This window comes from Spermophilus citellus, assembly GCF_964194105.1.
Source record: "Spermophilus citellus genome assembly, chromosome: 15".
Classification (NCBI taxonomy): domain Eukaryota; kingdom Metazoa; phylum Chordata; class Mammalia; order Rodentia; family Sciuridae; genus Spermophilus; species Spermophilus citellus.
Genome location: NC_138195.1, coordinates 43,542,921 through 43,559,910, shown reverse-complemented (window position 1 = coordinate 43,559,910; position 16,990 = coordinate 43,542,921). Strand labels below are relative to the sequence as shown.

At 50.9% G+C, this 16,990-nt stretch overlaps 1 protein-coding gene across 2 annotated transcripts in view; it reads right to left on the bottom strand.

Annotated features, from left to right (window-relative positions):
- HK1 (hexokinase 1) overlaps positions 1-16,990 on the bottom strand; it is a 282,452-nt gene that overhangs the window by 233,711 nt on the left and 31,751 nt on the right. For both annotated transcript variants that reach the window (XR_014018997.1, XM_081268136.1), the window contains exons 3-8: positions 15,728-15,876; positions 11,192-11,311; positions 6,689-6,784; positions 6,047-6,146; positions 5,766-5,949; positions 1,018-1,173 (exon numbers count right to left, since the gene is read on the bottom strand). Coding sequence is in view for 1 of the 2 variants with exons in the window: in XM_081268136.1 (XP_081124262.1) it covers positions 1,018-1,173; positions 5,766-5,949; positions 6,047-6,146; positions 6,689-6,784; positions 11,192-11,311; positions 15,728-15,876 (805 nt within the window). In the remaining variant the exon portion in view is untranslated. The remainder of the gene's footprint in view (positions 1-1,017; positions 1,174-5,765; positions 5,950-6,046; positions 6,147-6,688; positions 6,785-11,191; positions 11,312-15,727; positions 15,877-16,990) is intronic.

Below are 16,990 nucleotides of genomic sequence, written 5' to 3'. Positions count from 1 at the left end.
GGCACATTTCTGGCTGTTAACAAAATGTTCCCTGAACGTGTGTGGGGGTGGGGAGGGATTTGAGGCACAAAAGAAGTTTAGGAAATAATGAGTATTATGGCTGAGATAGGAGGTGTCCCCCCAGAGCTCCTGTGAATGCAGGAATATTCAGAGGTAAAACGATTCATCACGGAGCTGCAATCTGATCAGTCCACCTGAGTTTGACTGCACTGAGTGGGTGGTACTGCAGGAGGTGGGGCATGGCTACAGAAGGCGGGTGACTGGGGGCGCCCCTGGAAGGATGCACCTTCCCTGAGGCCCCTTCTCTCTGTCTCTCTCCCCCCATCTCTCTCTGCTTCCTGACCCCCACCACGAGCTGGGTGGCTTTCCTCTGCTGGGCCCCTCCCCGGGACGTGCTGCCTCACTTGGGCCCAGAGCCCTGGAGTTGACTGTCTGTGGACGAGACCCCAAACCTTGAGCCCCGAATAAACTTTCCCTCCTCTGAGTTATTCTTGTCAGATGTTTTGGTCACAGGGATGGAAAGCTAACTAAATGAATGAGTTCACCAAAGGGAACAAGGTTCTTTTTTTTTTTTTTTTAAACAGGCTAATAAATATTGTAAATCTCTAAAAGGAGGATAAATGTACTATATTTCTCAAACCTACTGGCCCTGGAATTATCCAAGTATCATCTTGAGGTCTCTAGGGTTCCCTGGAACGTAGTCTGAAGGAGGTCAGGACATATCTACAGGGAGCTCCAAGAACCCAGGCCTGGGCTTGGTCAACTGTCACTCAACACAGGAGTCAGGAGCGTCCTCAGTTCTAATCTTGCCTTGAGGCTGCATGTATGTGAGAGGGGGAGGAGAGAAGGGGGAGGTGGGTTGGGGGGGTCGCTTTCCTAACTGGAAGGGAAAACCCCCCAGGAAGCACTGGCTGCTAACTAGGTGCTTCTTTAATCATGGACCGGCCACGATGGGAAGGGCCCTATCTCCCTTCTCTGTCCCCTCTATCCCCAGAAAAGCCTCCGCGTGGCACCTACTTTTCGATGGCGGACACGTCACTGGTGTTAAACTTGCCCCTGGTGAGCAGCTCTGGGGTGATCCGCCCTTCAAACAAGAGGCCCTCCTTGGCCATCTTGACCAGGATCAGTCGGACCAGCTCCCCCAAGTACATGCCACTGACCATCTTCTCAAACCTGCAGGAGAGAGCACATGGGCACCGTCAGTCCTTCCTCCACACCCAACCCTGGGGCAGCATGTGAGGAAGGGGACAGACACAAAAGGAGTGTCACCACTCACAAGCTCCCAATCTCCCTGGGAAGAAGACTCCAGCAGGGGCGAGTCACCCCCATGCCTGTGCCAGGGAGAAGAGACCGGCAGGAGGAGGCAGCGTGGAGGCAGGGGAATGCTAGGTCGTAGATTGGCAATGACAAATGAGAAGGCCCCAGACAAGCAGGTGGACTTCGATCATCCCTCACAAACTGTCAGCCGTGTTCTGTTGCTTTGTTTTGAGGTACTGGGGATGAATGCAGGAGTGCGCTGCCACAGAGCCACACGCCCAGACCTTTCTATTTTTCATTTTGAGACAGCATCTCACTAAGTTTCTGAAGATGGCCTCAAACTTGTGATCCTCCTGCCTCAGCCTCCCTAGAGATTATCCCTGAGATTATAGGCCTGCTATGCTTTTTATTTTTAATTTTTTGGTACTGGGCATTGAACTCAGGGGTGCTTAATCCCTGAGCCACATCCCCAGCCCTTTATATTATTTTTATTTAGAGACAGGGTCTTGCTGAGTTGCTTAAGGCCTCACTAAGTTGCTGAGGCTGGCTTTGAACTCACAATCCTCCTGCCTCATCCCCTCCACCCTAGCCACTGGGATTACGGTGTGCTACCACACCCAGGCCTGCTGTGTTTTTTAGAGAGCTTTGACCTCCATTGCTCTATCAGGGGCCCTCCTGTGGGAAGGGGGTGTCAAGGAAGCATTCACCTCATTGGGCTGCTGCTGGGACATTTGCTGATCACCTCTCCTTGGTACCCTCTGCGCTTGGAGAAAGTCACCCCCCAACTGCCCCAAAAGACCTCACCCTAAGCTGCAGGGATGGGGTCTGAGAGGCTGAAAGCCAGTGAGCTCCATGTCCTGCTCCAGCTGAATCAAGCGAGCCACTCCCTCTCCTGGGGGGGCGTGAGGTGCAGCCCTGTTACTGCAGCAGCCTCTCCCCCCTGCTCAGCGCTGCAGGGAGCCCTGGCCCGGCTGAGCCTAAGACTGAAGCCAACACACAACTGAGACAGGCCCAGGCCAGACCCAGGGAACAGGGGCTTCATGTTGTATCTGAGCCAGATTCAGCCCCGATCCTGGCTGACCAGGGGCCAGGAGGAAACCCTGAGGAGGGCCGATCAAAGAGGCAGGCCCCCGTGAGAGAGCTGGCCTCCCCTCTCAGGGCTGGCATCCCCAGAGCTGACAGTGACACAGCAAAACAATCTGTTCCAGTCAGAGCCGGGCATGGAAGCCCAGATGCTGTGAGGACCTGAGCCCGCAGCCGTCTGTCAGCAAGCACAGAGCCTCTTCAGAGACAGAGTCCCCATTGTTCCTGCTCCTGCAGGACCAGACAGGACGGCCCAGCCACCGCCCTGGAAGGAGCATCCTTCTGGGTCCTAGCTGCCCAGCTGCCACCCCAGGCACCTGTGGGAACCAGCCCCGGTGGAGGACCAAGCTGGAAGGAGCCAGGCAGAGCCTGACTACCCAGGCTCAGCCCTGCCTCCATTTCCACTGGGCTCCTCATGGCTCTGGACCTCGGTCTCCTCGCTTTTGTAATGGGGACAATAACAGGCCTCTTACCAGATTATACAGAGGATGTGGGTTAATATAGGTCAAACACTATGGTGTCCAATAATGAATTCTTATGACCTTCCTATGTTTCTGGTACTTTTCTCAGCTCTTTAAATATATTAACTTATTTTATCCTCATGACCATCCTACAAAGTAGACACTGGCATTATACCCACTTCACAGATGGAAAAACTGAGAAGCAAAGGTTATAAACCTCGCCCATGGACAGAGCTAACAGTGGCAAACCCATATGTTGAACCCAGCTAAACGGAACACCAGAAGCTCTGCTCTAACCACTGTGCAGTCTGTCTGTCTGTCTCATGGACAGTGCCGTTCAATGTTAGCTAGTACTGTCACGGCAGGGCTACCTAGCCTCATCCCTCACCCAGCTTCTGCTTGTCTTCCTCCAGTCACTTCCTAGGTAGCCCGTCCACCACTGGGCAGTGTGACAAAAGGAGAAGTTTCCCCCTCAGGATGAGCTAATGTCAGGCTCCTGGTACCCCATCACCGCTTCTTCCTCTGCCTTCTGGAGACACCCACAAAGATCTGCTCCTGTCCCACCCAATGGTCCTTCACAAATGCAGCACTGATAACCCTATTCCAGATGGAGCCAGGGCCAGGTCTATCCTTTCTCAGTCTTTAGAAAGCTGTGGAGCAACAGAACAAACCATGGCACCTCCCAAGAGCCCCTTTCTGCACAAGCCAAAGGCTGGTGGAGCCAGCGGCTCTCCCCGGCCGTGTGTCCCTTCTGCCCAAGTGAAATCTGCCTCTCAGCACACAGACCCCGATGGCCAGGGCCCAGCATCGAGGAGCAGCACCATGCTTGCTGGTGGGCCCAGGCAGGGCTGAGATGGGGTCGGGGTCAGGAGTGAGGACGTGCACAGCAACTGGCCCCAGCGGTCAGCCTGGGGAAGGAAAAGGAGGGAGAGGCCCATGGCCAGGTAGAGATTCTACGGCTGGGGCAGAATAAGAAGAAAAAGAGGGCGTGGGGCCGGGAACCTGTGCGGTTATTCCACCACCACCCAGGCCACAGGGCTCCCTCTCCAGCCCGAGTCGGCCGCTGTGGCCAAGGCGCTGGCTGCTGTATGGGGCAAAGGCTCTCCTCGCACCCTGAAGGAGACGATAGGAATCAGAGGGAGATGGGATTGGGGATTCCAGAGGCAACACAGACAACAGAACAAGAAACCCAAGGAATCTGGAGGGAAGGAGAGGGTTGAAGATGAAAGAAGGGAGGCGGGCACAGTCACACACGCCTGTCATCTCAGTGGCTCAGGAGGCTGAGGCAGGAGGATCGAGAGCCAGCCTCAGCAACTAAGTGAGACCCTGTCTCTAAATGAAATACAAAAAAGAGGTGGAGATGTGGCTCAGTGGTTAAGTGCTCCCAGGTTCAATCTCAAGTACCAAAAAAAAACCAAAAAACAAAAAAAAACCAATATGGCAGCGAAATCCAGGTTTACAGGCAAGCCAGGCAGGGTTCCCACACTGGGCTAAGGATACAGACAAGGGCCTAGACCACATCTGCTCAGCAACCACAGTGACCTGCCTGTCCACACTGCTGAGAAGGGAGATATCTGAGTAAGTGGCTGATAGAAGCTACAGCACATAACCCCTTATCTGAAGCCCCTGAGGTCACATGTGATTGAGACTGTGGAGACTGGGGGACGTTAGGGATACATCAGGATACAGATGCCGTATGTCACAGACCACTCAGAGGTGCCCAAGGCAACCCTGTAATCAAGCACATCTGGGATCTTTGGAGAAGCGTCCACAGGCACTGGCAATAACTTCATGTTAGCTGGGGTCAGGTTTTAGGACTAGGAGTCAGGTTCATGGTTGGGGAGGGAACCCCCCAAAATTGTTGCCTGTCAAAGCTTTGGAACTAGAGTCCCTTATCCCCAAGCTGGTAACCGCAAAGCAGAAGCTCATCTCTGGGTCTAAGAATCTGGACAGCCTCTCACTGAGAACCTGGTTCCTCCACTCCCCATCCCCCACGGTGGGGGGAGAGCTGCCACCCATGATTATGCAATTCCATTAATTCGGGTGGAAAGACCAATTGTTTAGCTGGGCGCATGGAGATCTGTCAGGTGACGGGTTTCAGTCAACCCCTGTTTCTGTCTGGCATCAGGGTGAGGGCCATCAGGTGTACAGGGTCTGCGAGCGCCTCTCTGCAGGCTGACAGAAACCAAGCCCAGGACAAGGCTACCAGAGGCTAGGCTAACTCAGAGGGCTGGCGGCGTGCTTGCATCACAGAGAAATATGCGCATGCACTTCAGGAAAAAAGTGGCTCAGAGAAAGCGACATCCACTCGAGCCTGAATGATGCCAGGAACTCGCCAGGCCAAAATCCACCCGCCTGTAAGTTGGATGTTGTATGGACTCTGATCCTCCCTCCTGTGCTTGACACGGGTTTCTCCTAAGGTCTGTGTGACTTGTGTGGCTCGATGTGACCCACCTTCCCATCGGGATGGTAAGTCCTGGGAGGAAAGGTACTGTTTTGGATCCCTGGAGTCTAGCACAGAGCTCAGCACAAAGTGCTCCGTGAATATGTGCTGACAATATTGACAAATGCACGCTCCCTCTCCCTTGCTCGACTGAGGCCCCACGTATGATGAGGTTCCCCTCCTCCTGAGCAGCAGACCAGCAACTGCAGCACACAGGAATGACTTTCAACCGTATCTTTATACTGATGCTTCTGTGCTTTTAATTTTCAAAATGTTTCACAAGGACACAATTATCATGTAATTAAACAAAGAGAATAATATCTAAGAACTGCTTTGAAAGCTACTGACTCCACAGCTGCGCCTCTATCCAAATAAGGAGCCAAAAATCATGCACATCTGATGGGCTTTTGCATCTGGGATCACCTGGCTTTGCACCCTTCCATCTTCCACCCCACCCCCGGGGTTTTGTTAAGTGTCCCTAAGGTCATGTAGGGAGCTAGAGGAGAAGGTCAAAAACTCACAGCTGTTTTCCAGGGTTGAGGGACCCTCGGTCTAACTCTCTGTCAAATTCGGTCCGGATGTCTTCCAGTGATCCATCGTCCCCAAAGGCTCCCCATTCAGTGTTGATGCACATCCTCCCCTCGTCTCCTTCCACCAGATCAATGTGCCTCAGTTCCTCCATGTAGCAAGCGTTGGTACCCGTGCCTGGGAGACAACGTGGGAGCTGTAGTCACAGGGGAGCTGGAAGGCGGAGCCTCAAATCATCAGCTAAAAGCTGGACTGAGCAACCGGGGCTTGTTACCAATGATCAGGCCGACTTCACACTGCTGGTCGTCATAGCCACAGGTCATCATGGTCCCCACCGTGTCGTTCACCACAGCCACAATGTTCGCGTCATAGTCCTGGGGAAGGATAGCGGGGTGTTGGTGTCCACACCCACATGGGGGCAGGGATCACCCCCCCCAGAGAGCTTGGCGAGAGCGCACCGGTTCTCAGAATCTCCCCAGCTCTGGGGGGTGGTGCTGGCTATGTTGCTGCCAGGACTCAAACTAATTGGATTAGAGAACTGTGATTACCTTACGGAAACTGCCCGGTCCCCTTAATTATCTGGCTTAGGATCCTTTGGGGAGTGGATTTTACTCACGGAGTCACGTTCTTCCACAAACCACTGCAGGAAGCAGGAGATCCCGTGCCTACGAGAAGGTCAGCTCCTCGGTCTCTGCTCCAGCCCGCAGGCTAGGCTGTGGCTCCCTCAGCCCACACTCCCCTTGGGAGGTGATGTCCTGGCCCCAGCCCTGGTATCTTTGAGAGTCTGGCCCTAAACACTCCTGGGCCCTCACCTGGCCCTGCTCGGGTTCCGGCACTACGGCCCCCAAGAGAGGGCTTTAGTCAGCTTTAGGACCCGGCTCCCCTCCTCCCTTCTGTGCAGCCTGAGAGAAATTACCCCTCGCTTTTTGATGGCTTTGTTCAGCAGCTTGACGACATCTGCCCCCTCCACACCACTGGCTTTAAACCGCTTCGTCCAGGTGATCAGGATGGCCTGCAAATGAGAGTGGACAATGGGAAGAGAGTCGGGAGCCTGGAACGCCCCAGGCCGCTGGGGGATGCTCCAAGGAGGACAGCAGTGGCCTTGTCGAGCTCACCCGGGTGAGAGTCCATTCTGCTCTTCTCCTGTTTACCCCCAGGATGGATTTCTCTCGGGGCAACCACAGAGGAGGAAAAAAAAGGGCCCACAGTCTCCAGCTCACACCAGAATAAAACAAGTGGCCAGCAGGTACTGCAGTGCCACACACCAAGCAAGCCTAACTGGAAGTCGACTTTGTAGCCAGACCCTACTTAAAAAGAAAGCAAGAGGCCAGGCACAGTGGCCTGTAATCAGTGGCTCAGGAGGCTGAGGCAGGAGGATCGTGGGTTCAAAGCCAGCCTCAGCAAAAGCAAGGCACTGAGCAACTCAGTGAGACCCTGCCTCTAAATACAAAATAGGGCTGGGGAGGGGGCTCAGTGGTCAAGTGCCCCTGAGTTCAATCCCCATTACCAAGAAAAAAACAAACAAACAAACAAAAAACAATAAAGCAGGAAAGAGCCGAGCCAGGAGTGGTGGCACTAGTGATTCAGAAGGCTGAGGCAGGAGGATTGTGAGTTCAAAGCCAGCCTCAGCAACTTAGTGAGGCCCTAAGCAACTCAGTGAGACCCTGTCCCTAAATAAAATACAAAAAAAAAAAAAAAAAGACTGGGGAGGTGGTTCTGTGGTTAAGTGCCCCTGTGGGCTGGTGGCGCATGCCTTCAATCCCAGCTACTTGGGAAACTAAGACAGGACCATCACAGGTTCCAGGCCAGCCTGGGCAACTTAGTGAGACCCTCAGCAATTTAGTGAGACCCTATCTCAAAATCAAAAAGGGCTGGAGATGTAGCTTAGTGGCAGAGCGCCTGCCTAGCATGTGCAGGGCCCTGGGTTCAATCCCCTATACCACCAAATATATAGAGGGCAAGAGAAACCCTAGGAGGACCTGTCGCCTCCCTGACTTTCCATTCAGGACTTTCCGTTCAGGACGTGGCTTCCTGGCTCCAGGGAAAAAAAGGCCACAGCTAAATGGGAAAGAGAAACAAAATGCCAAGAGACTGGCTTATGTGAGCCAGTCCTAGATATTGAAAGGACAGTGTTGACTAGTGTGACGTGCACCTCTTTGGAACCTACGGTTCCATTTATAAGCAGGGTCTCCACTATTAATATATTACGAATCCATTTCTGTTTGCATATTAATGGAGAAACATCGAGAATAGACAGCCAATGATTTATTCACATGGGAATGTGAAGGGGTAGGAATTCTTTTTGCATCAACATTTTATATTATTTTAATAGCTCTGCATGCTGCTTTTGGATGTTTTTTAAAAATTCAAGACACTAAAAAGAAAAATAACTATAGGGATGGAGAGCCGTCGGGTGAGTTTGTGTTTCTTTGCTCGGGAGCAACTATAACTATAGCTAAGCTGGGAACTGCAGAAACCTCTGGACCTGTTTTCTTCCCCTGACCTTTACCCCTCAAAAGCTTCAGAGAACTTGGTGCTGTGGAAGACCAAGGGGGTTGGATCAGGAGACCAGCTTCTACCTCCAACCTCCTGCCCATTTTCTTGAGGGCTGTTCCCTCTACTCCTCTGAACTCACTTTGCTTATCAGAATAAGGGAGCTGATCTAGATTTGGACAGTCTTAGAGGTCCCAGGCTCCTGTCGTGTCTGTGACATGCGTGTTCCCTGGAAGACAGCCTGGCCACTCAGTGGCCCTTTCTAAGCAAATGTGGTCCACCCTGAAGGCTCTTGTGCCCATGAGGACGGTCGCACAGCAAGCAAGCCTAACTGGAAGTCAGCTTTGTAGCCAGACCCCACTTTGTAGCCAGACCCCAGCTGCAATTTAGTCCCTGGAAGGCTGTGCCTTCTGGGGAACAGGCAGGTCTGCTGACCCCTCTCTCCCAGGCCTGGCCAGTACCCATAGTCACTTAGTAGCCACACTGGTTATCAGATCACTTGTCAGACTTCACAGTGCCATTTGACATTTTGAGGGACACTGTACATTCACATGACTTTTATTCCAGTATTTTGTTAAGATGGTTCCGTTTTGTTATTAGTTATGGTTGTTGATCTTTTCCTGTGACTAATTTATAAATTAAACTTCATTACAGTGTATATGTACAGGAAAAATCCTACATCCTGTGTGGTCTGCAGCTACCTGCCGACTCTGGCATCTGCTGAAGGTTTGCTATGTGTCTCTCATCGACACAGGGCAACTGCTGTCCCAGCCACAGGCTTCAGGGAAGGTTGGGAGACACACTCTGGAGGCCAAATTGCTTTGCACAGCTTGGAGGGGCAATAGTGCCAGACACCAGATGTGACCACAGTAGCGCTGACTGGGTGAAAGAGGACCCAGCGGCATCTCAGAGGCACCGAGGGAAGGTGGGGCCTGGAACCCTGGCCCAGGCTCTGCCACTAAGGGGCCCTGTGACTCTGCAAGGACCTCCATTCTCCACCTGAACTGAGGGCTTGGCCTGCTGGACCTCACATGCCTTCCTGCTGATGCCACGGACCTTAAGAGCCAGGGCTCCCATGCAGGAAGCAGTGCCCAGAAGTGGGTGCTTACCCTGCTGACTCAGGGCTCCAGGATACTGCCTGCCATGGCAGAAGGTGCCTCAGGCCCAAAGGTTACCGCACTGCAGCAATGTGGACTAGCAGTGAGCACAGGCTCTGCTACCTCCTGGCCTGGGGGACCTTGGGAAGGCTCTTAAGTCCTATCAGCCTCAGTTTTCTCATCTGTAAAATGGGACTCATAAGCACTGAACTCACAGAGGTGTTTGAAGACCATGTGTGTTAGCTGTGGGATGCGTATTTAAACAGAGCCTGCTAGGCCCTGGACAAGAAGTCCTATTGTTAGGAGTTTATTTATGGGGCTGGGGGGCTGGGGGGTCTATTTCTGCACACAGGAAAGACACAAGGCTGTATCTATTTATTTCGTATCCTTGCAGTTCTCTGAGGTAAAAGACATCACACGGTGGGTCCGAGTGCTTCCTTGATGAACAGATAAATAAGATACGAACAGGAAGGCAGGTGCGACAGGCCGATAGGGGAACCCAGGGCTTCTCTGGGGCTGGAGCCACTGCCCAGCAGTATCTGAGGGACAGGCCCAGACTCAGTGAGGACTTTCCCTCCTCTCTCCATTGATGTATTTCCTTTCACTAGCTCGAGTTTAATAAATAGTTCACTTTCCCTGGCGGCCATAAATACCATGATTTGTGTCCAAAAAACACATCAGCAACTAAAGTGATTTTAAAAAAAATTACATGGTGACCTCACATTAATTTCTGAAAATGTTTCTAAAGATACCAGATACACAGGTTGCCCTGTGAGCCACGGGAAGACGTTAGCAGAGAAAAAGGGCTTGTTAGCAACGTCAGATAGAGCACTAACCAAGAACTCAAAAATATTAACACCAAAAAAACAAATAACCCAATCAATCAATGGGTCAGGGAACTGAACAGACACTTCTCAGAAGATGATGTACAATCAATCAACAAATGTATGAAAAAAATGTTCAACATCTCTAGCAATCAGAGAAATGCAAATCAAAACGACTCTAAGATTTTATCTCATTCCAGTCAGAATGGCAACTATCAAGAATACAAACAAAAATAAGTGCTGGCCAGGATGTGGGGGAAAAGGTGCACTCGTATATTGCTGGTGGGACTGCAAATTGGTGCAGCCAATATGGAAAGCAGTATGGAGAATCCTTGGAAAACTTGGAATGGAACCACCATTTGACCCAGCTATTCCTCTCCTCGGACTATACCCAAGGACTTAAAAACAGCATACTACAGGGACACAGCCACATCAATGTTTATAGCAACACAATTCACAATAGCTAAACTGTAGAACCAACCTAGATGTCCTTCAGTAGATGAATGGATAAAGAAACTATGGCATATATACACAATGGAATTTTACTCAGCATTAAGAGAATAAAATCATGGCATTTGCAGGTAAATGGATGGAGTTGGAGAATATCATGCTAAGTGAAGTTAGCCAATCCCCAAAAAACCAAAGGCCAAATGTTTTCTCTGATATGAGGATGCTGATCCATAATGGGGATGGGGTGGGGGGTAGCATGGGAAGAAACTTTAGATAGGACAAAGGGTAGGGAGGGCACGGGAGGGGGCATGGGGGTAGGAAAGATGGCGGAATGGATGGACATCATCACCCTAAGTACATGTATGAGGACACGAATGGTGGGACTCTAATTTGTGAACAACCAGAGACATGAAAAACCGTGCTCTTTATGTGTACTATGAACTGAAATGCATTCCGCTGTCCTATATAACAAATCAGAATGAATAAATAAATTAATTTTTTTTTAAAAAAAAAAAGGGGGCTCATCAGCTTTCCCACTCTGGGCATCTGCCTTACCTCGTCTATCTTGGATTGCCGGCAAGGGAAAGAAAACGTGAATCCCACGGGTAAGTTCTTGTCCTTAATCTTCTTTTTCTCCATGAAGTCCCCCAGGCACTCGGCAACATGATCGAAAAGCTAGAAGGACACAGAGAGCGGTCAATAGGGACGAGGGACGGAGCATTCGGAGGGAGAAACGAAACGGGTTCCATCCCTTACACACAGAAAGAACCACATCTACCGGAAGGTCCTGTCCCCACAAAAGCCACTCAGAAAGAGTGGCCCATGTCTAGCACAACTCTTAGGAAGTGTCTCAAACTCTCAGAGGGAACAGGCCTCTTAGCAGTCACTGACCTGTGTCATCTGGGTGCTGAGAAAATCGGCTTATCCCTCCATAACACACTGTCTATGGGTTGCTGTCACCACCCGGCGGGAGTGGCCTTCTGGCCCCTTCCCATGCTGATTTCTCTGTGAATTCCAGAAACCGCATGGCAACCCCACAGCCCGAGCCCACTGCAGTGACAGACAGGCTTCAAGACGACATGCATAACAAAAAGTGCGCCCACCCTACGTGTGGCCTTCACTGGATTCTCACAGACTGCAGCCACCAGCACCCACATCGGGAACCACTACAAGGGGCCGGGGATGCATGTAGTTGAGTCGTCCAGTGCTTAACGAGCAGGAGGCCCTGGGTTCATCCTGAGCACCAAATACTTTTCACTTAAAAAAAAAAAAATTAGCTGGGCATGGTGGTGCACGCCTATAATCCCAGCAGCTTGGGAGGCTGAGATGGGAGGATCGCAAGTTCAAAGTCAGCCTCAGCAACCTAGTGAGGCCCTAAGCAACTTATTGAGATGCTGTCTCTAAATAAAATTTAAAAGGGGGCTGAAGATGTGGCCCAGCGGTTAAGCGCCCCTGGGTTTAATCCCCAGTACAGAGAAAAACATTGACAAGACCCAGATGCCAACCTCATGTCTGCCTGGTCACTTCCCCTGCCACCCTCATTTCTAACACCCTTGACTAGTTGTGCTCCCCGTCTACTGCACATAAATGGAAATGAGCTGCTTGGTGTCTATGTTTTCTCACTCTACACGTGTGACAGTCAACCACGCTGGGTGCGTCTCTGTGGACTCTTCATTTGAATTGCTACACAACACTCCACGGTGTGAGTAGGCCACAACTTATTTACTGGCTTGCAATAGAAGCTGGCCTGCTCTAGAGCATGTTACCTATGATTATTAGGCGCATACACACCTGAGGAATCCACTAGGAAGAGCCCAGGACAATGATTCTCTAGCTTCTGCAGGCAAACGGCCAATGACAAGAGACTTGTCATCTCTAAACTTTTTGGATCTTCAAATAACTCCCCTCATTTCTAACCAGAACTGAAGATAGATTTCTATATGTGTTCCAACCAGAGGAAAGCTTAGTAGAAACAGAACCTCCCGTTTCTTTAGTGCTATGCTTCTATTAATCCAACCTGTGCATATGTGTGCCGGTCTTAGTGACCTCCCTATCTGTTTCACATAACTGTTATGACACCAGACTTTCTTTATAAATGGGACTATCACAGCCACCAGGCCTCTTGGTGCTCAGAAGAAGGCAGCATTGAAAAGGCCAAACCACTCAGTCACACAAAGTAGCTCCAGCCCAAGCTCTCAGACAAGGCCACCTGCCTGAAGGGTTTCTTTGGAGGAGTGTACCTGAAAGGGAGCCAGGGGTCATTATTGCCATTCCCATGTTCCCCAGATGCCTGACGCAGCTCCAAAGTCAGACCTAGGTGTGGGGGCCACCCATGAGCTATACTGAGCATCCTCTCTCCACCTTGAGCCACGGGGGTGTCGGTCTGGCATTGTGGACCGTCTGGGCTGCACAAGGCAGGTGGCCCCCACCTTCGCTGACCAAGAAGTCTGCTTTCCCCCCAACTCTGGACCGGGCGTTACCTATGGGGGCTTGGCCAGCCCACCCCTGCCTTATCTGGTGAAGAACATTCTGTTGAAAATTCTTTGTTAATTCCCCTGTAAATAAATGCCTCGTGGGTTCTGGCGCTCTCTCGCCTTCCAGCCTGCAAGCAGGACCCTCGGGGTCGCAGAGCCACCCGCCCCATTTAAAAACCCCTCTGTTGTGTGATTTTCCACCACTTTCTTAGCTTCGTGTTGCAGGCAGCCGTTTAAACCCAGTTGGTCTCGTCTGCGCGGCTCGTGGCCAAAGTTCAGGGTAAGAGGAACCCAATCCATCACGATTTAGGAGCTGCCATCCCAAGCCACTATTTTTCAGGCTGCAGCCAGCATCTCTGAAGGGACACATGACCGTCCTCCCTGGAGAACCAGGGCGAAGCTTCCGGTGACCTATATTTCAGACTGATATAAACCCATCACTAAGTCAGTCCTCGTGTGCCCAAGCCATCTGCACTCAGACGCGCCTCCGAACTCCCCTGCTGCAAGCTGGACAGCAGGAGGGGACAGGGGCTGCCTGGGAAGGGGCGGGAGCCACGAGCCCGCGGACCCTGAAACGGGCTCACGTGGCCGAGTCCGTCCCCAGCTCCGGGATCCAAGCCAAAGCCAATCCCCAGAGGGCTCTACTGAGAAGAAAAGGCCATTTCTGTGGAATTTCCACAATCCAGGGCCACGAGCTTGCCCAAGGAGGCAGGAAGACAGCCCAGGGCTGCCCAGAGCCTGCCATCAACCAGGAGCAGGGAGGTCCCCCCTTGGCACACGACATTTTAGTACCTAAAGAAGCTTCTTTTTCTTTCCTGACAAAATGCTTATTATTCTCAAAATGCACACAGAGACTCAGAGACTCAGTCTCTCTGACTGAAGATGGCAAACTGGTTACAATAAAAAAATTAATATTTATTATCCAAAATCCCCCCAAACTGTTTGTTTATTTTTTTGATACTGTGCACTGGGGGTTGAACCCAGAGGCACTAACCACTGAGTCACATCCACAGCCCTTTTTATTTTGGGACAGGGTCTTGCTAAATTGCTTAGGGCCTTGCTTTTACGGGGGGTGGAGTAGTACCAGGGATTGAACCCAGGGGCACTTGACCACTGAGCCACATCCCAGCCCTATTTTGTATTTTATTTAGAGACAGGGTCTCAATGAATTGCTTAGCGCCTCACTGTTGCTGAGGCTGGCTTTGAACTCACCATCCTCCTGCCTCAGCCTTCAGAGCCACTGGGATTACAGGAGTGCACCATAGTGCCTGGCAGGGCCTTGCTAAGTTGTTGAAGCTGGCCTCAAACCTGCAATCCTCCTGCCTCAGCCTCCCAATCTCTAGGATCACAGCTACCATACCCAGCCCTAAGTCATGTTTTAAGAATGTTGAATTTGGGGCTGGGGGTGTGGCTCAAGCGGCAGCGCACTCTCCTGGCATGCATGCGGCCGGGGTTCGATCCTCAGCACCACATACAAAGATGTTGTGTCTGCCGAAAACTAAAAAATAAATATTAAAAAATACTCTCTCTCTTAAAAAAATGTTGAATTTGTGCTTATGAAGTTGTTAAAGCTTAAAATTACACTAAGTCTTTTAGACTCAGTGTGTTTGTGTTTGGGGGGAGACAAGGATAATAGGAAAAACTGACAACTGGAGAATTCGGTTGAACAGGGTTCAAAGGAGCTCCCTGTGCTTGTCTGAGAACTTCTCTGGAAGTTTAATAACATTTCAAATAAAAGATTTAAAAATCAATTTTAAAACGCTCAAAATAGCCAGGCGTGGTGGTGCATGCTTGTAAGTAATTCCAGCGGCTCGGGAGGCTGAGGCAGGAGGATTACAAGTTCAAAGCCAGCCTCAGCAAAAGCGAGGTGCTAAGCAAGTCAGTGAAACCCTGTCTCTAAATAAAATACATAATAGGGCTGGGGACGGGGCTCAGTGGTCGAGTGTTCCTGAGTTCAATCCCTTGTATCAAAAAAAAAAAAAAAAAAATTTTAAGTAAATAAATAAACAAAGATAAAAGACAAAGCCCTGCCTAGGAGCTCCAAGTTGCTGCTACTGTAACTTCTAGAAATCAAACCACCCAAGTTCAGATCCCAGTGGCTAGTTATAAACAGCTAAGCCTCTATTTCCCATCTGTAAAATGGGAATGATAACAATACCTGCCTCATGAGGCTATTGTGATGATTAAATGAGTTAATACATATCAAGTGCTTGTACCAGGGACTTGCACATAACGAGCACTATTAAGTATCTGTTGTAATGATACAAAATTATTCCAGCCAAGGGCTTGCTAACACTGCTGGGGAACCCACCCAGGATGAGAGCACGTACCCCACAGAGCTGCGGGGCCTCCCTGTGACACCCTCTACCCTGTGAAAGTCTGAGCACCCACCCCCGACCCCAGTTTGCCCAGTTAGTGGATGTTTCTCGCAGCAAAGTCCAGCCCATGCTGGCTGCCACGTCCCTCACCCAGGAGTCCTTACCACGTACACCACCACAGATTCCTTCCAGAGACCCCCGTCAGAGGCTCGGGACACCCGTGCTTGGAAGTCTGGTACCTGGAGGTGCCCCAGGGGATGCCGGCCCAGTGGGGCTGACCTAAGATAGCGGGGACCCACCTGACTTCCACTGCCGTGCACGATGCTCTCCGGGGTGTCATAAGCCTCGGACTCCATGTGAACGTTCTGTTTTTTCTCATGATTCACTTGCACCCGCAGAATTCGAAAGGAAGACCCACCAAGATCCAGGGCGATGAAATCTCCTTTTTCTGTTGAGGGAGAAAACAAGGGTCTCATCAGATCTGAGCATCAGAAGGCCACATGTCACGCCCCCTTCTTGGCCCCGGCCCTGTCTGCCTACCCCGAATCCAATGCACAGTGCTTTCAGGAGGAAGCAGGAATCCTGCTGAGCCCATCCGACCTGCTTACGGAGCAGAACAGAGTGACAGAAGCCCTCTCCAGTCCAGCTCCTGAGCCAGAAAGGGCTTGGAGCACTGACCACAAGAATGAAGTACTGAATTAGGACAAGGTTCATTCCTTCTTCCCTAACATCTTCTCTGATTTCAAAAACAGCCCTGCGATCCACAAGTGAGACTCACACAGCATTTCAATGCAGAGGAAACTCTACACCTGAGGTCCATCCCGCGCCATGGATTCCTGCCATGTTGGTCAGAGGGATCACTGCACAGGGTGGTTCTTTTGTGGTAAAATGTACATAAAACTGGCAACAATGTGACCCCTTCTCAAGTCTACAGTTTGGAGCTCCTAAGTATATTCATGATATTGAGCAAGGACCACTATTTCCAAACCATTTTCATCACTGAACCAAAACTCTATTACCATGAGGCAACAACTCCCTATTGGCCGCCCCCCATCCCCTGTCTTTGGTAATCTCTCTGCTGCTCTCTCTAAAATTTGCTTATTCTAGATGTTTCCTCTAAGGGGGAATCACACACTATTTGTCTTTTTGTGACTGGCTTCTTCCACTTGGTGTAACGTCTTCAAGGTGCATCCAGCCGCTCCGGCCTCCCCATACCCAGGTCGGACAACTGACTTCAACACCAGGACTGCCCCTGACTTCCACACAGAGACAGGCCCTGTCAGCATCACCGTGGGCAAGAATCACTCAGACCTAACACTTCGGAAAGGGTCATCTCTGTCTTCTACACGGAGCAAGCCATGAAGATTTCAGGGTGTGGGTAGGGGTGAATGTCCTTCCTCTACTGAGGCCCCAAAACAGCCTTCATCACCAGAGATGAGCCTCAGGGTTTCCAACCAAACAAACTGAAGCCACCCATTGTCCACTGGCTTCTGCCTCAACCCCCCACCCACATGTATGTCTTGGTTTTTTTCTTTTCTTTTTGATACTGGGGATTGAACCCA